Source organism: Colias croceus, chromosome Z (genome assembly GCF_905220415.1).
Source record: "Colias croceus chromosome Z, ilColCroc2.1".
NCBI classification, from domain to species: Eukaryota; Metazoa; Arthropoda; class Insecta; order Lepidoptera; family Pieridae; genus Colias; species Colias croceus.
Window position 1 is genome coordinate 16,718,767 of NC_059568.1, and position 15,334 is coordinate 16,734,100.

At 33.9% G+C, this 15,334-nt stretch overlaps 2 protein-coding genes across 2 annotated transcripts; one reads left to right on the forward strand and one right to left on the reverse strand.

Annotated features, from left to right (window-relative positions):
• Window positions 1–459: 459 nt before the first annotated feature.
• Window positions 460–9,789, forward strand: LOC123705388 (glycine cleavage system H protein-like). Its single transcript, XM_045654134.1, has 5 exons — window positions 460–565; window positions 2,236–2,337; window positions 6,314–6,393; window positions 8,929–9,057; window positions 9,334–9,789. The coding sequence occupies exons 2-5, from the start codon at window positions 2,244–2,246 to the stop codon at window positions 9,493–9,495; spliced, it is 465 nt and encodes a 154-aa protein (XP_045510090.1). The 5' UTR covers window positions 460–565; window positions 2,236–2,243; the 3' UTR covers window positions 9,496–9,789.
• On the reverse strand, window positions 9,788–15,048 carry LOC123705387 (ATP synthase subunit gamma, mitochondrial-like). Its single transcript, XM_045654133.1, has 5 exons — window positions 14,957–15,048; window positions 13,656–13,861; window positions 11,833–11,996; window positions 11,322–11,486; window positions 9,788–10,505 (listed from the first exon to the last, which is right to left on the reverse strand). Exons 1-5 carry the CDS (start codon window positions 15,046–15,048, stop codon window positions 10,239–10,241), a joined length of 894 nt encoding a protein of 297 aa, XP_045510089.1. The 3' UTR covers window positions 9,788–10,238.
• Window positions 15,049–15,334: the final 286 nt, after the last annotated feature.

Here is a 15,334-nt window from a genome sequence, read left to right on the forward strand (position 1 = left end):
TATCCGTGTTTTACTTGAGAATACCCTTTCTTTTTAATTCCATACCATTCAAACACAAAAAATAACTTCAGATATAATAGAAACTTACCCTGTGTAACAAGTAAATTTTTACAATATATAAACAACATTAGCAACCATATTTTTTTGTAGTTTCTCATCAAACCTTACATCATTTATTTTAGGGAATGACCTTCCAAAACGAGAACACTCCATAAACTGTCATATAACTTTCCTCACAGCCTCCTAATAAAAACTCAACAAATTGCAAATGTTTTTAATACTTAGTTGCCTGATTGCTAACTGACTATGTTTTCATTAGAGAAAAGCCATTATTTTACCTCCATTTTTAGTATACAATCGTGAATCATTACAATTTTCTAGCATATGCTTATTAATAATAAAAACTATAGTAAAAAAAACAATAATTATTCTTATTGGAAATATAAATCGTCATAAAATGTTCGTCGTCACCAATATTCTGTACAAGTGAACTCAGAAGAGATTACCACAGAGGTCAGCGGGCACTCCGTGCACGCACGTCGTTAGAAGCACACGTCTATCACATGTAAGTACTTTATTATTATTTGTTATGCGAAACAATTTATAAATTGCTAATTTTAAGCTATGCAAGATATTTTTTGCTGAAAAAAATATATTTTTTTGCGTTATGGAACTAAAAAATAAAATAAAAATTGTTGATCCCGGGCATGTCACATTCACAAAATATCCCATTTTTAGTCCTTCCACTATCATATTATAATATGAGAGAACACCTTTTTGGAAAAAAAAATATCGACTTAATTAAAACTTTCATATTTCACGCAGTTTTGCGCAAGATTTGTTTAACCCCTTATCAACCCACACTTTGTAATTAGTGCGAGTGCTTATTGTGTCTAAAGTATTTCGACTAAGGTCAACAGAGCGTTCATTGATAATTTTAAGTGGTGTAATGTTTAAGTTTGATTTTCTCATCTTGTCTGCAGCAGTTTACTTTACCAGCAATTTTTTCAACTCATCCCGGGTTACCTTGTTTTTTGTAAGTCTTCCTTATCCAACTGGAGATAAATTCAATAAACCGAGGCCCGCATTGTCTAAAACCTAATAAATTATAACCTTCCTCTTGAATGACTCCATCTATTAAAAAAACCGGATCAAAATCCGTTGCGTAGTCTTAAAGATTTAAGCATACAAAGGGACATAGGGACAGAAAAAGCGACTTTGTTTTATACTATGTAGTGAAACACAACAACGAACAACTATAGGCTGATGAAAAAAAATTGCCGTCTACCAAATCTGCTGCATAACTAGTTACATTACAAAATTGTATGTACGTCAATCGACATTTAAATAGATCTTTAAATACAACAAAGGGGCCAAGGTCACGAAAAGATATTGTAAGTTATTTCTGAAGGCAATCTTTATCTAGTTCATAATATGAGAAATGGTTTTAAATGGTATTCTATACTAATATTCTTCTTTTAAGTACCTATGTACATAAGTATTTTTATTACATATATCGCACAAAATGTGACCAAAACTCACTTGCTAAATTAAAAAGTAAAACGTCGACTTAAAACATCAACCGAAAAGCTTTTATAAGCATTTACTATGAAAGTTAGTTACTATGAATACTTATAATCACTTATAAAACTAACTTTCTATACTTTCAAACATCCTTATCTGGCTGTAAAAGCTATGAGGGAAAATAATAATCATAATTCAAATGCACAATACCTAAATCCTATCCTAGTCTAGTCTAGTTACTATAATTAACCTAGAACTGTGTTTTGATACTCGCGTTCCTGACTTATACAGATAGGTCAACGTAAACTGTTTTCTATGTAGCAAAACAGTTATATTGACGCCAAAATTATATCGCACATTATATTATCATCGATTGATATAAATTAGCTACGAGTTTATACTATTTTCAATGATTTACAATAATTAGATAATGTCGATTTGAAAATCTGATGATAATGAAAGTCATAATTTGTTAAATAATTATGAATGAAATTAAGGGAAGTATTATGCCCGTAAATAATCAAATTAATTTAATCAAAAATTACATAATATATTTTTAGCCTTTTGGAACTTTAATCAAATAAGTGAGTACCTACCTAAACAAATTTACATACCTTTAAATTAAGTTTTTAATTTTTATGTATGTATCTAAACTTAAATTATATAAGTCATGGAAATGTGTTCATAATATATTATTAACATTTTTTTCAGTAACAAAAATGGCACTAAGCTGTGTAGTAAGGGCCGTCGCACGCGCACACCGCACCTCTCTTGTCTCCTGCTGTCGTAGAGCACACACACTGCAACATAAAGGTACGCATTTCTCCTATTATCTTCGGATTTTTTATTTATTTATACATAGAAAAAACCTTGGTAGGTATTATTTTAAGCTAAACTGCAAAGAAGAGAAAAAATTTAAGAAAAAGTTGGATCTAATGTCTATTTATCGCCTACTTGCCTTTAAACATTGAAGGTAAAAGGGAGGGATGGATCCATATCGTACAAGGCAATTGAAGCTATGCGAAATTAATATGATCCTTTTTTTTAACTAAAGCTACATAATGTACACTCACGCAATGAGTGATTAAGTATAATATATACTGAATGTTACATGGCCTATTTTGCGAAGAGCTTTTGCGATTGCACAAAATGTTTTCAATTTTAACTAGGTACCTTTACTTTCATAAAGGCTTTTGTAAATTATAAAATACTAGGATTCCGCCCACGGCTTCGCCCGAAAAGTCAAAGAAAAACCCTCATAGTTCCCGTTCCCGTGGGATTTCCAGGATTGTTTCATTTTCCCGGGATTAAAAGTAGCCTTTCTTGGGTATCAAAATATCTCCATACCAAATTTCATGAAAATTGGTTCAGTAGTTTAGGCGTGATAGACAGACAGAGTTACTTTGGAATATACCTACCTACCTATATAATATTAGTATTAGTATGGATGTAGTAGAATACTAAATGCATCGCTACACTTTGTAAGCACTCAGTTAGGAACGTGCAGTGACGGATTAACCCTTAATCAAATTAAGCAATTGCTTAGGGCATCACGTCTGAGGGGGCACCAGAAGAAGCACAAAAAAAATCCGTCCTTAGGGCATCACGTCTCACTCTCACGTCACCAAAAACCACACCAAAAAAAAGTTTCTAGGACTAATTTGAAAATTCGCGCGTTTTAAGTTGACATAGAGTCCGACCTAGAGTCATAACCCCACTCCCGTTTGCCCACTCGCTGCCCGCTAGTGCATTCGACAATTCGAATGCCCCGGAATTGCGATCAGCCAATCACAAACCACTCCCTCCCCGCGGGCCCCAAGCCTGGCGCCTCCGCAAATCTGTTTCAATCAAATGTTTTGTTTTTTGAGTAATTGTATTTTTTGAGTAAAAATATACAAAGAAACAGCAGACAACTTCTCATTCTTGAATAAAATACCCGATGCCGATAAAATTATGTGTCCCAATCAAACTGCAGAAACTGTATTCTGCACAGTACAAATCTAGTAAACACATATCCAGAAGACCTTAACACCGAATTAATAACAGAAATTCAACAGTTTCATTCATATGTCATAAGTAAAATAAGTTTCAGACCCAGTGATTCGGCTCGCACAAGTTTACATCAAACTCACGCACATTGTATATAAAATAATACATGATGATAAGATTGAATCAGCTTTCCCTAATGTGGAAACAGCCCTGCGTAGTCCGAGCAATTTAAACATTCGAAGTTATATTATGTATAATGTCCCAACAGGCTGAATTTCTGTGAAGTTGTTGAAAACATAATTATAAACAATGTCTAAAAGTTCCCCATCATTCCCCAGTAAGGAAAAAAAATTATTCAAGGTCAAAGGTAAAAAAAATGAGTTTTTCGCGATTTTCAGCAAAACGGTAAGTTTTATCAGAAAAGTACCTCAGACAAAAATTATAGATCATAAAATTATCTATAAAAAATGTATTAATACTTTTTTTCTTACGAGCCACCGTTTCTGAGATATTTAACGATTCAAAAAGTTATAAAAGTTGTTAAAAAAACATCGTTAAAAAAACGCGTTAAGTACACTACCTCATAGGTGGCGTGGAAACGTGCATATTATGACGATAACAACTACCTATTACCGGTACCGTTCACAACATTACCGTTTTGCTGAAAATCGCGAAAAACTCATTTTTATGACCTTTAACCTTGAATAATTTTTTTTCCTTACAGGGGAATGATGGGGAACTTTTAGACATTGTTTACAATTATGTTTTGAACAACTTCACAGAAATTCAGCTTGTTGGGACGTTATGTAACTTCACCCTCATTTTTTGGTTTAAATTGACCGGGCTATGCGTATATTTTTATCGCTTAAGATTACAAATTGTTCAGCGGAACGTTCTTTTTCAAAATTAAAAATATTAAAAAATGAAAAAGGACAAAGATGATAAAAGAAAGGCTCGATAATTTATCGATATTGTACATAGAGTCCGATATGTTAAAAACGTTAGACGTTAATACTATCTTGCGTGAATTCAATGCTCGGAAAAGCCGCAAGGCGCATTTCAATAAATAAATAAATTATGCTTTGGTTTTTATTATTGTCGCACCTACTCCACTTCTAAAGTACGTTACATCTCATCATCTTATTTTACAAAAAACCTTAAAACTAATGTTTTTAGGCGGTAAAGGTTTAAAGACCGATTCTAGTTGACATACGGATAGGGGGGCCCACAGGCATGGATTGCTTAGGGCATCTAGTAGTCTTAATCCGTCACTGGGAACGTGCCTGTAGTATTGTGTAAAATATTATATGAAACTAGTTAAAATTTATTAAATCGTAAAGTTCCACTTTGCATTTTTAATAAAACTACGAATAGTCTGGAAACTTGTTAAAATTTTAATAAATTAGTTAAATTCTACGCAAAGTCGCGTCTACAAGTAGTGATTCAATGAGATACAAATGTTTACAATTACATCGATGTTTATCCAACAATTATTGTCAACATATAGTTAGGTACCCCCTGCGGCGTAAAACTTATTCGTCGATAAGAACACGATAAGATTGACCAATTCTGATGAAACTTGTACTTGGACGTTGTAACAATTATTGATGAAATTATGTAATGTGTAACAACTATGAGTGTTATGTATTTTCGACATAAACATAATAATATATTTTTATCACTAAAAATCATCATCTTCAAATGAAGGAAGACAGGATCTCTTCTAGGTATATACTTTATACTAAAATTGAAATTAGTTTAGCTACGTTCATATATTTTAAGTGTAATAACGCGACAAACATTTGGGTATTCTTTATATTTATCGACTAAATATATGTATAAATATATGTAATATAATATACAGTAGATATAATATTCTTTCATCAGATTACTATATTAATAAAATAAAAATGACTTTTTGATAATAATATTAAGTTGATTTTTTTAATTAGGTATAGTTATATCTATAATAGGCATGACGAAAGATTTTGAAATCCTCTTCCATAATGTGTGTATACGTTTACTATACAAGAAAAACCCTATATTTCGGTAATATACTTAAATTTAACGAAGATAAAAGCCATTTTTCAAAAAATATTTATCAACTGTGCCAAAACAGCTCGCAGGTGTCATGGCGTAAGCGTGACGTCACACTTTAGTAAATACGTAATTATTTGTATGCATTGCGAAGAAAATTAAAAAAATATATATTTAATATGTGTTATAGAAACGAATTTCAAAGTTTATAAGTGGTGTGCAGTATTGCAGTGTGATTCCACATTAAAATAATGCTCAAAAATGTGTTAGTAATTATTTCAAGCGAGAAAATAATAAGAAATGATTGTATAAAGTTGGCGCAGAGAACCCCAAAACCACGTATTCGTGAATTCGCAATTATATTTCTGTTCTGAGTCGATAAAGCATACGTGAAACAATAGAAAATAAATAAAAATGCGTATTTTCAACATATTCATAACAACAAAATACATCTGACGTGAGTTGTTTACTTAAGCGTGACGTCACGCGTGTTTTAGTCAAAATGGCCAACTGCAGAATTTCAATGTTTTATTTTATTGATAATCTCATTAATCTTAGTGTTTTTAAGATTTTTAAGTCATTATATTGAATTTATTTATTATACATTTTCCCTTAAAAACACTAATACGATCATTTATGGATACTGTCGTCATGCCTATTCTCCTGCTACATGTTGCGACTGTCTTTTAGCTTAGCGATTTCGCATTTATTTTCGATTATTAAAATATTATGCTTGTTAATAAAGTAATTTTTATGTTTACAGGGCGGTTATACACCAAGAAACATGAGTGGGTGTCAGTGGACGGTGGTATTGGAACAGTTGGCATTTCAGACTATGCTCAAGTAAGTAGACTTTATTTACGATCAAGTTTAATTAATATTTGCATGCCAATCAATTGGCGATTTGTGCTGAACAATGAATTATGCAACATCTTTAAATCTTCCACATTTCTTGCAAAATAAATCATTTCATTTCATTTCAATTAATAAACAAAGAGTTGGAGTTTAGACCAATAGCATGATTGTGGCATGACCATCACAAGATCTGAAATTCATGCTTTCGAAGTTTAATAGCACATCAATAAAAAACGTTCTAAGTGTGGAAAAATACGTAATTTTTTTTGAATTATTTGTTTGATTTGTTTTATATTTAGATGTAGCAAGTCACTATCAAAGGGCAAAGCTGTTCAAATTTGGGTTAAGATTGCATGTTACAGTAATCGCAGGACAGAGGTCAGGCGCGACCGCTCTCACGCATTCTTATCTATTCATTATTCTTAATTATATGCCAACAGTACACGAGTTATTTATTTTAATTAATTGGTGACTCCACCTGTCGTAAATAATTATTTGAGTAGTGAGTTTCAATAATTGTGCTAAAACATAAATCAAAATGCGATTCGTATATATAACATACTCCGACCTTGCTATTACAAAAATTAGGAATCCCTTGCTTCAACATTGGAGAGAAAATCTATTTCAATCAATGAACAGACAAGATACTAATAATTGTTAATCGTACTTATGTACCTGTCTTAAGGGAAATTATATAAGTAAAAGTATCTTTATAGATTTGACCGTCTTGGTGAACCTCTCAGCTTTTTATACCAAAAAAGATAATTTAAAAAATTGTGAAATAGTCTATTGTTCCTAGAATCAAGAAGTTGCTAAAATAATATTCGTTCCGGTAAAGGATTTTTCTTTTTAGAATACAGTGAAGTTCGTTCGAGTTTTTTCGTTGTAGAATACAGTGAAGAAAGTTTTTCTTAAAAGACTAACAAAGTACTGAAACTTCAATCATAATACAGTAGTGAGGTGGAAATAATAGGCTTAAATAAACTGTTCTTGGGCAGCAGCTCAGCTCAAAGCAAACTTTGCCTTGCGTTGTGAACTGGAAAACGATATCTTTGAGAGGCTGAGTTCCCAAGTTTATTGATGAACTTCAATTTCAGGGGTTACTGCACATTGCAATATAATTGTGATAGGCAACATTGATTGAACTTTAGGGGTTAATTGCTATGAGTTATTTATTTTGAACTAGCTTCCGCCCGCGACTCCGTCCGCGCGGATGTCTGTCTTCGCGTGGATGGTTTATTTCTCCATTTTGAGTAACTCTGACGATGACATGTTATAAAAAAAAAGAATCCACTGCGGGTAACGCAACGTGTGTTCGCGGTTCTACAGAACAACGTCTATGGATAAAACAGCCATTTATTTTTTCAATATTTTCAAATTTCAATGTATCTACAGAATCGACCCTTTACAGATTTATTTTAAGTATGTATATTATAGATATTATTAAAATAACTTACGGTGACACAGACCATATATTCTATATGCGGGAAAATCACAACAAGGAAACAACTAGGTATCACTTTGATTTCTATCGTTGACCTATCTATAGTAAAAGGATTATAGATGTTACTCCTGTACTCCTGTAGCAATCCAGTCCATCTCTATAGTCCATTAGCCCCAAGCGGCCCGATCGGTCCACGACACAATAGATTTTATATTGTGTCTGTGATTCCGGGGCCTGAGTTACTAGGTATGCCAGAATTCCAGAAATAAAAACAGTTGCATTCTATTGTATTCTGGTGTGACTAAGACCCATACAAATACACTCTCGGATTTTTAATATTATAATACTAATAACATATTACTTAAAAGAGTTTTATCTCTTTTTAAACGAACATGAAAATACCATGTCTATTCTTCTAATACATTGTAACGAACGATGAAACATATGGAAACAAATTTGTATCTTACATTATACTCTTTTATTATCTCGCTGTTATCATAACAGTTGGATGTCTCCAGTTTTACTCGGAGCTTATCTCATTCATACTTGATCTTATTATTCGTAACCTCTAACGTTACCTATTAACGTGTACTTGGTAATTTATTTACAAATATATTAAATACAATATTATTTGAAACCGCGTGATGTTTCACAGATAAGATTCTGTACAGAATAAACCATATAAAATTCTAAAACAATCAGCTAATGATAGAAGCTGCGCTGTTTTTCTTAAAGATAGAAAGAAAGGGTCTAAATTATAATCCAAAGCTGTTCTTACTGAAATTAATCAATAAACATGCTAGACGTCACACACAATGGATAAACAAAATTATAATATGTGGGTTTTGGCGCCAATGGTTGTCATAATAATTATGACATTAAAGAACTTCTAGTGTCTTGCTATTTAGATTTCTATGATTTACATGGATACAACATAATATCATAATAAAAGTACGCAATCCGTAGTACATATTAACTCAATGACGAGGCAAATGTTGTTTTAGCACACAAGCATCCTCCATTTGCGACAATCAAAGTATCATAGCATTTTTAACAGAAAATCTCATGACTGTTTCCAGGAAGCCCTAGGCGAGGTGGTGTTCGCGCAGCTCCCAGAAGTGGGCAAGGAGATCAGAGCTGGTGAGGAGTGTGGAGCCCTCGAGAGCGTGAAGGCGGCTGGGGAAGTGTACTCGCCTGTGTCTGGATTAGTAAGCTGATAAATTCATTAGAACTATTTGCTTATTACCACGAGTCAAGAGTTAAAACGTTCTCTTAGTCTCTTACAAAAGCATACATAGCCCAATTAATAATACATATAACTATTCATATCTTAATAATGGATAAATTTGCATGCACATTAGTCTGTGCATTTTGTAAGTCGTGATTTCCAATTGCATCCATTTCAATTTTTTTTTTTGTTGAATAATGTTGTGTTAGAGGTAAATCCCGGCGACATTCACATTCAAAAATATATCTTACACCAGGTAACAGAAAAGAACGACGCCGTGGAGTCGAGCCCGGCACTTATCAACAAAGACTGCTACAGCGAGGGCTGGCTGTTCCGGGTGAAGCTGTCCACGCCGGAGGAGCTGCAGCAGCTCATGGACCAGACCTCCTACGACTCCTACCTCAAGGACCTGCACTGATCGTGGCAGGACTGTAGGGACGATAGATATTGTTTATTTGTAAGGCGAGGTGGTTGTGTACATAGGGTGATTGTGACGGTCATATAACTTGTTATTGCAGTTTCTAGAAATACGATTCTTCCTAATTAATAGATATGGCTGTGTTTTAACAAATTTTAATAACTAAATATTGTATAAAACATTCTGTTTTATCTAGTGTAGAAATCTTTTTAATTAATTTCAATGTTAGAAAATAATCTGCACTGTTGTATATGACTACCGTAATGTAAGTAAAAATAAAATAGAATTATTTAATAACCGTTTTATTTCATGACCACAAATAACTGCTCATAATTATAACAATAGCATATAGCTTACCTATGCAGTATGCTGCTAATAATATGGCAAGTGCAAACAACGTCCAAGTTCGACGATTACCTACAGTTGTGCTTGTGTAGTGCAATATACACAAGATCGAGCTGGTAGGTATTGCAATACATACTAAATCATGAATAGGCATTCCTATTACTGCTGCGGCCTGCGACTGTTAATTGATCGAAGGAATACATTTCCTTTAATAGTAATATTTACATCATGCGACCGGCTTCACGTTATTTGCTTTATTGAAATTGAAAATGCAGTTCAAGTCGGGAATAAAAAAAATTATTTTAAACATGTTCAATAGACAATTCCTTGCTATAAAGATAAAAGGCTCCAATTGCGCCTCTAAGTCAAAACTTTTCTATCATTCCTTCTTACGTGAATTATTTAAGAGCAGCCGCTCCCGAGATGATCTCGATCAGTTCTCTCGTAATCACAGCTTGCCTCGTCCTATTGAACAGTAGCGTCAGCTTGCGCATCATCTCTTCTGCGTTCTTGGTGGCGTTGTCCATAGCGGCCATGCGGGCGGACTGCTCGGAGGCCGCGCCCTCCTTCAGCGCGTAGTACAGGAGCGCGGCTAGCGTCCATTCTGCGTAACACTCTAGTTGGTCAGCATCGACGTCGTCGAACGCGTTCATGTTTGGCGCACTCTGAAAGAGGGATCATTCAGATGTAATAATATGTAGATGGGTATAGGTACCTAGGTAGGTAATTGTTTTGAAGTTAGCGTAGGAATTATGTTTATTGCACCTATATAATGAACCAATATTATTTGCCTCGTAAAGTATACCTATTACTGCTATTACCTAATGATAAGAATATTGTAAAAAAACACCTTCCACAAAGTACCTACTTTCCTATTTAGAACCAAAGTTGGTAGTTAAGCCAAATTACAAATAACAAAAATAAAAAAAAAAAAATTTTCTAAATAGATCATACAGGATACTAAGGATCTATAATAATATTTTTCATAAGTAGCTTCTAGCACAGACTAATAATAATTATATACTACGTATCTAGCCATTTTCCAGTCATTTGATTCTAGCGCCATCTATATGATTTTGTAAACATTATGAGATAGCTATCGTGAAACAGTTGCTAAAAGTTCCCATCCTTTGTAGCAAGCAGTTCTTTTACTAATCCCAGAGGGCGTTGCATCGTTTTCAGCGACATCACAGCTAACTTATACTTTGTATTCATTCATATTGGGGTTCATTGAAAGGTTACAATTTACTTTTTTATTTTTCTGTCCGATTGCCTTCAACAACACGATCATTGTTCCGCTATAATGTATGATATGCCAGACTCAGATAGACTTTAAATCATAGCTACCTAATAACTTCCAAATCTCTACATTGCAAATTTCATCAAAATCGATTCAGTTGTTTACGCGCTAAAGCCTATCTGATAGACAAGGTTGCTTTCAGACAGCATGTAAGGAATTTTCTATCTGAAATAATACCCACCTCGATTTTAAACTTATTAAAGAAGGGAATAACCGTCAGTTCATACTTGACGGGTGTGAAGTATTTGTTGTAGAATATTTCACCGAATTCGTACATATAGCCCGAGTCTGCTATCGCCGCGGCCATCACAGAAGCGTCAGCGAACACTGGTGATATGCGGCCTATCTGTGAAGACGAGGATCTATTATTCTATTTACACTACACTAAATAATATGGAATATGCTGTTGTCATATTGAAATCATTTTTAAAGAAATGCTGCGCAAGCTATGATGGAAAATATATGAGCTATAAGTAAAATGGGTAAGTAACACAATTTTTGGAGCACTGAAAGACCAAGAGGCTGTATGAGGCGTATAAACTCACATCCCATAAAAATACTGATGACAAACAAAACATAGGTATTTTATGATGCATTAATGTAAATCAATTTGCGGATTATGGGCGAAGCTGATCAAGCAGGACCAGGTGATGAAACGCAGCAGGCTCCTTTTCTGCATAAAAAACACTAACATCTCTAATATTAATGAGCATATTCTCCGAGAAGGTCCTGCGCAGCATCCCGCGCGACTTCTCCCCCACACAGACCAGCTTGTGCGTGGCGCCGTCCGCCTTGCGCGCCGCCATCTCCCTGCGAATGCGCCGGGACACGCCGCTGTGCACGCCGCCGCAGAGCCCTGGTGGCAGAATAGATAATACGTTCATATTGGGTAATTTGGTGTCATTACAAATAACTGGTCCTAACACAAGATCATGATCATCGAAGCGTCTTGTAGAGGTCTTTGCTCAGCATTGGGGCAAAAGTCAAAACACATACACAGAGTTTGAATTTGAGTTTATGCCACGGTTAGACCTGCTAGTTTCAACTCAGAGCAAGATTCAATTTTTCGAACAAAATTATTACACAAAAATCTTGGCCTTTGATCATTTTGTAATTGCGAACATTATTGAGTCATTTAATAGAAACATAACAATAATATTATGTATAATGAAAGCTATGGTACATATTACATTATTTGTCGGAATGTCGCGTAAAATGCGAAATACCCATACTATTAAGTACACACTACACATACTTGTAGGTACTAACATTATGACCTTTTAGCATCGCGTGTACCGTATACCGGCGTAGAGCGTGGAGGAAAACCAACTAGTATCATTAATCTATTAAAAAAAAAACACTCGTTTGAAAATGTATAAGTAGATAAAGATAAAAATAATAGAATGTATTTTGTGTAGAAGCTGATAGTAATATTTATTATATATATAATATCCGCGGATACAACCCTAAAGCTGTTCCATTTATTCGTCATTGACCCCTACTGTGTGACGTCGTATTAACACTCCAATCACAATGTAATTAAACAAAATATTATTTATTTTAAATAAATCTGTAGCTGAGATAAATTTATCTTTGAAATGGTTTATGATTGTTGTCAGCTTTTAAAATGGCGAAGAATTCGTTCCTTTGATTTTATGAAATTGTCGATGCACATTGACATTTATTTTATTCCGAGAAACAAGATCAATCAACTTAACTTATAGTTTTGTTAGTGCAGTCGAATTGAAACATAACAGTACACCAATTTCAAATTATTTTCAGCAGCAAAATTGACAGGAAAAATCCGTTGCCCACTGTGACTAGGAGAAACCTTTGATAATTTCACGTACTTGGCACACGTAATGTAACTGATCGTGTTGTCTAATCATGTAGCCGGGGTCATCATGTCGGCGGTCGGAGATAGCCGGATATCTCAGCTTCGCGCTTGTCCACGTGTCGTCTATCTGCTGATTGGACTGCGCCAAACTTTTATTGGATTGTTCGAGATATTTTTCGGTTCATCAATAGTTACATATTAATAGGATCAATAATTTAACATCGGAGATTTGATAGGGCCTAGGCACGGAGTTGAAGTTGAGTAGAATATTTTTGGGAGTAGGTAGGTACAGAAGTTGCTTGGTTTGAAGAGAGAAAGATATCTTGTGGTATTCAAATTCATCAAAAGCAGCTGTTTTTTATTGTGTTGTTAAATTTTAAATAAATAATACGAAACCTATCTAGTCTTTCACGGTCTGGTTGTAAACGCGTGAGGTATTTACTTTAAAATTATAAATTATGTAATTGCTGTTATCATAAAATTGCTTCATAAACAATTTCAAATAGATATTTTGTTCTAATAACAATAAATTAAGTACCTATATATTAATATGTAGCTTTTTTATACGACGTAAAAGTACTCTGTCCTTGACCAGCGGAGTATAGTTTAAAAATTCAGGCCAGACAGAAGTATCTACGACCTGACCCTAATTATAAGTTTATCCTTTGCAAATCGAACCTCGATCAGACGTCATTGCAACGTAGATCCTCTTCGCCTTAGAGTCTTCTGTTTTAACTTCTTCATGCTTCACATCTGGCTCCACAGCCTTGTCATCTGGCATCTTATCGACGGGCCCTTTGACCAGTTGGCTGGACTCGTAGAACTTTCGAGGGCCGTAGCCGAAGGGCCTCGCCGCTTTTAACTCCCGTTCAGCTTTGGTAAATCTGGGTTAGCGGAGAGAATCATAAGAGTAGTAATATTTAGATAAAATATTTGCGTGATAATGGAAACATTTCAATTGTGTTTTTATTTAAAGGATTTGGTATTTCCCAAAATGTTAATATTATATTTTTTGTAAGTGCACCTAATGCATTTGATCACGTTAATCTTAAGTTAATAATGTAAGTACCTGTATACAGGGTGTAATCGTTAAGTGTGCACACTGCACAGGTGATTATTCCGTAACTAGGTATTTACAGATATCAAAAAAACGTGTGGCATTCGGGGACTGCCGCGGTAAAGCTATTGCATGCTAAGTATGCCTTCAAGCCACACCTCCGTGCCTGTCGGAGGAGGGAACATGAGGTTTTTTCGTTACGGAATTTCTATATTCGGTCCCCGCGCTCAAGGCCCGCGATAGATGCTATGCAATAGCTTAAAACTTTAAACTGTTATCGAAAGTACTTAACCTAATGAGTAAAATGGCCATAAGAAATTTTTGAAAATAAAACGAGAAACATCTAAAAAATTAACTTGAAACCCTCCCATACATTTAGTATGAGATATATGACTATCTCATGTACATTTAGTATGAAAGATTTTAGATTTATTTTTTATTTTTTTGAAATTACTTCGCAAATTTCAAGGGAAGTTCATTTTGAAACTGTAAATAAGTAGAGCTTCGACGTCACTTCGAAAATCTGCAATGAATACAAAATGTATGGGAAATAAAATGTATGGGAGCGTTTAATGTAACATTTTGGATATTTCTCGTTTTATTTTTAAAAATTTATTAGGTTAAGTACTTTCGATATCAGTTTAAAGTGTTTTGATATCTGCAATAGTTACGGAATAATTGCTTGTGCACCCTTAACGATTACACCCTGTATAGGTACTAATACTATTAAGTAAGTACTTTATAATAAAGTGTTACACTTATTTAAACAAACTTAGTTTTATACTTTTACCGAAATGAAAAAATACCTAAAAATATAAAAAATCACCACGAAAGCCTCCGCTAGTGGTCCTACAAACCTGTACCTTGTAACCTACCATTATTATTATGTGAAAGATAAATAACTGTAAAATAATTGTCTCACTTGCTGGCTGACACCATTTTCATGGTTTTGGTAATTTTCTGAATGTTCTTGATAGATTTTAATCGCAGGGATACTTGTTTTAACTGAACCATGTTTTCTTTTATTTATTTATTCATTTTGAAGTTGCTAGTCATACTGACAGTTTTAATGCCACATTACATTTGTAGATTTTTAAATTTATAATAATTTATAAGAACTTCTTTTCATAGTATAAATGATATTATGAAAACGTTTAAGAGTGTATAGGCATTTTCGTGAAGTAATTTTCTTTTTTAGGGTTCCGTTCTTACGTGATGCATTCACATACAGACAGACAGACAGACAAACATTTATTTAATAATTTTTTCAATATTTTCAATGTACAGAATTGACCCTTCT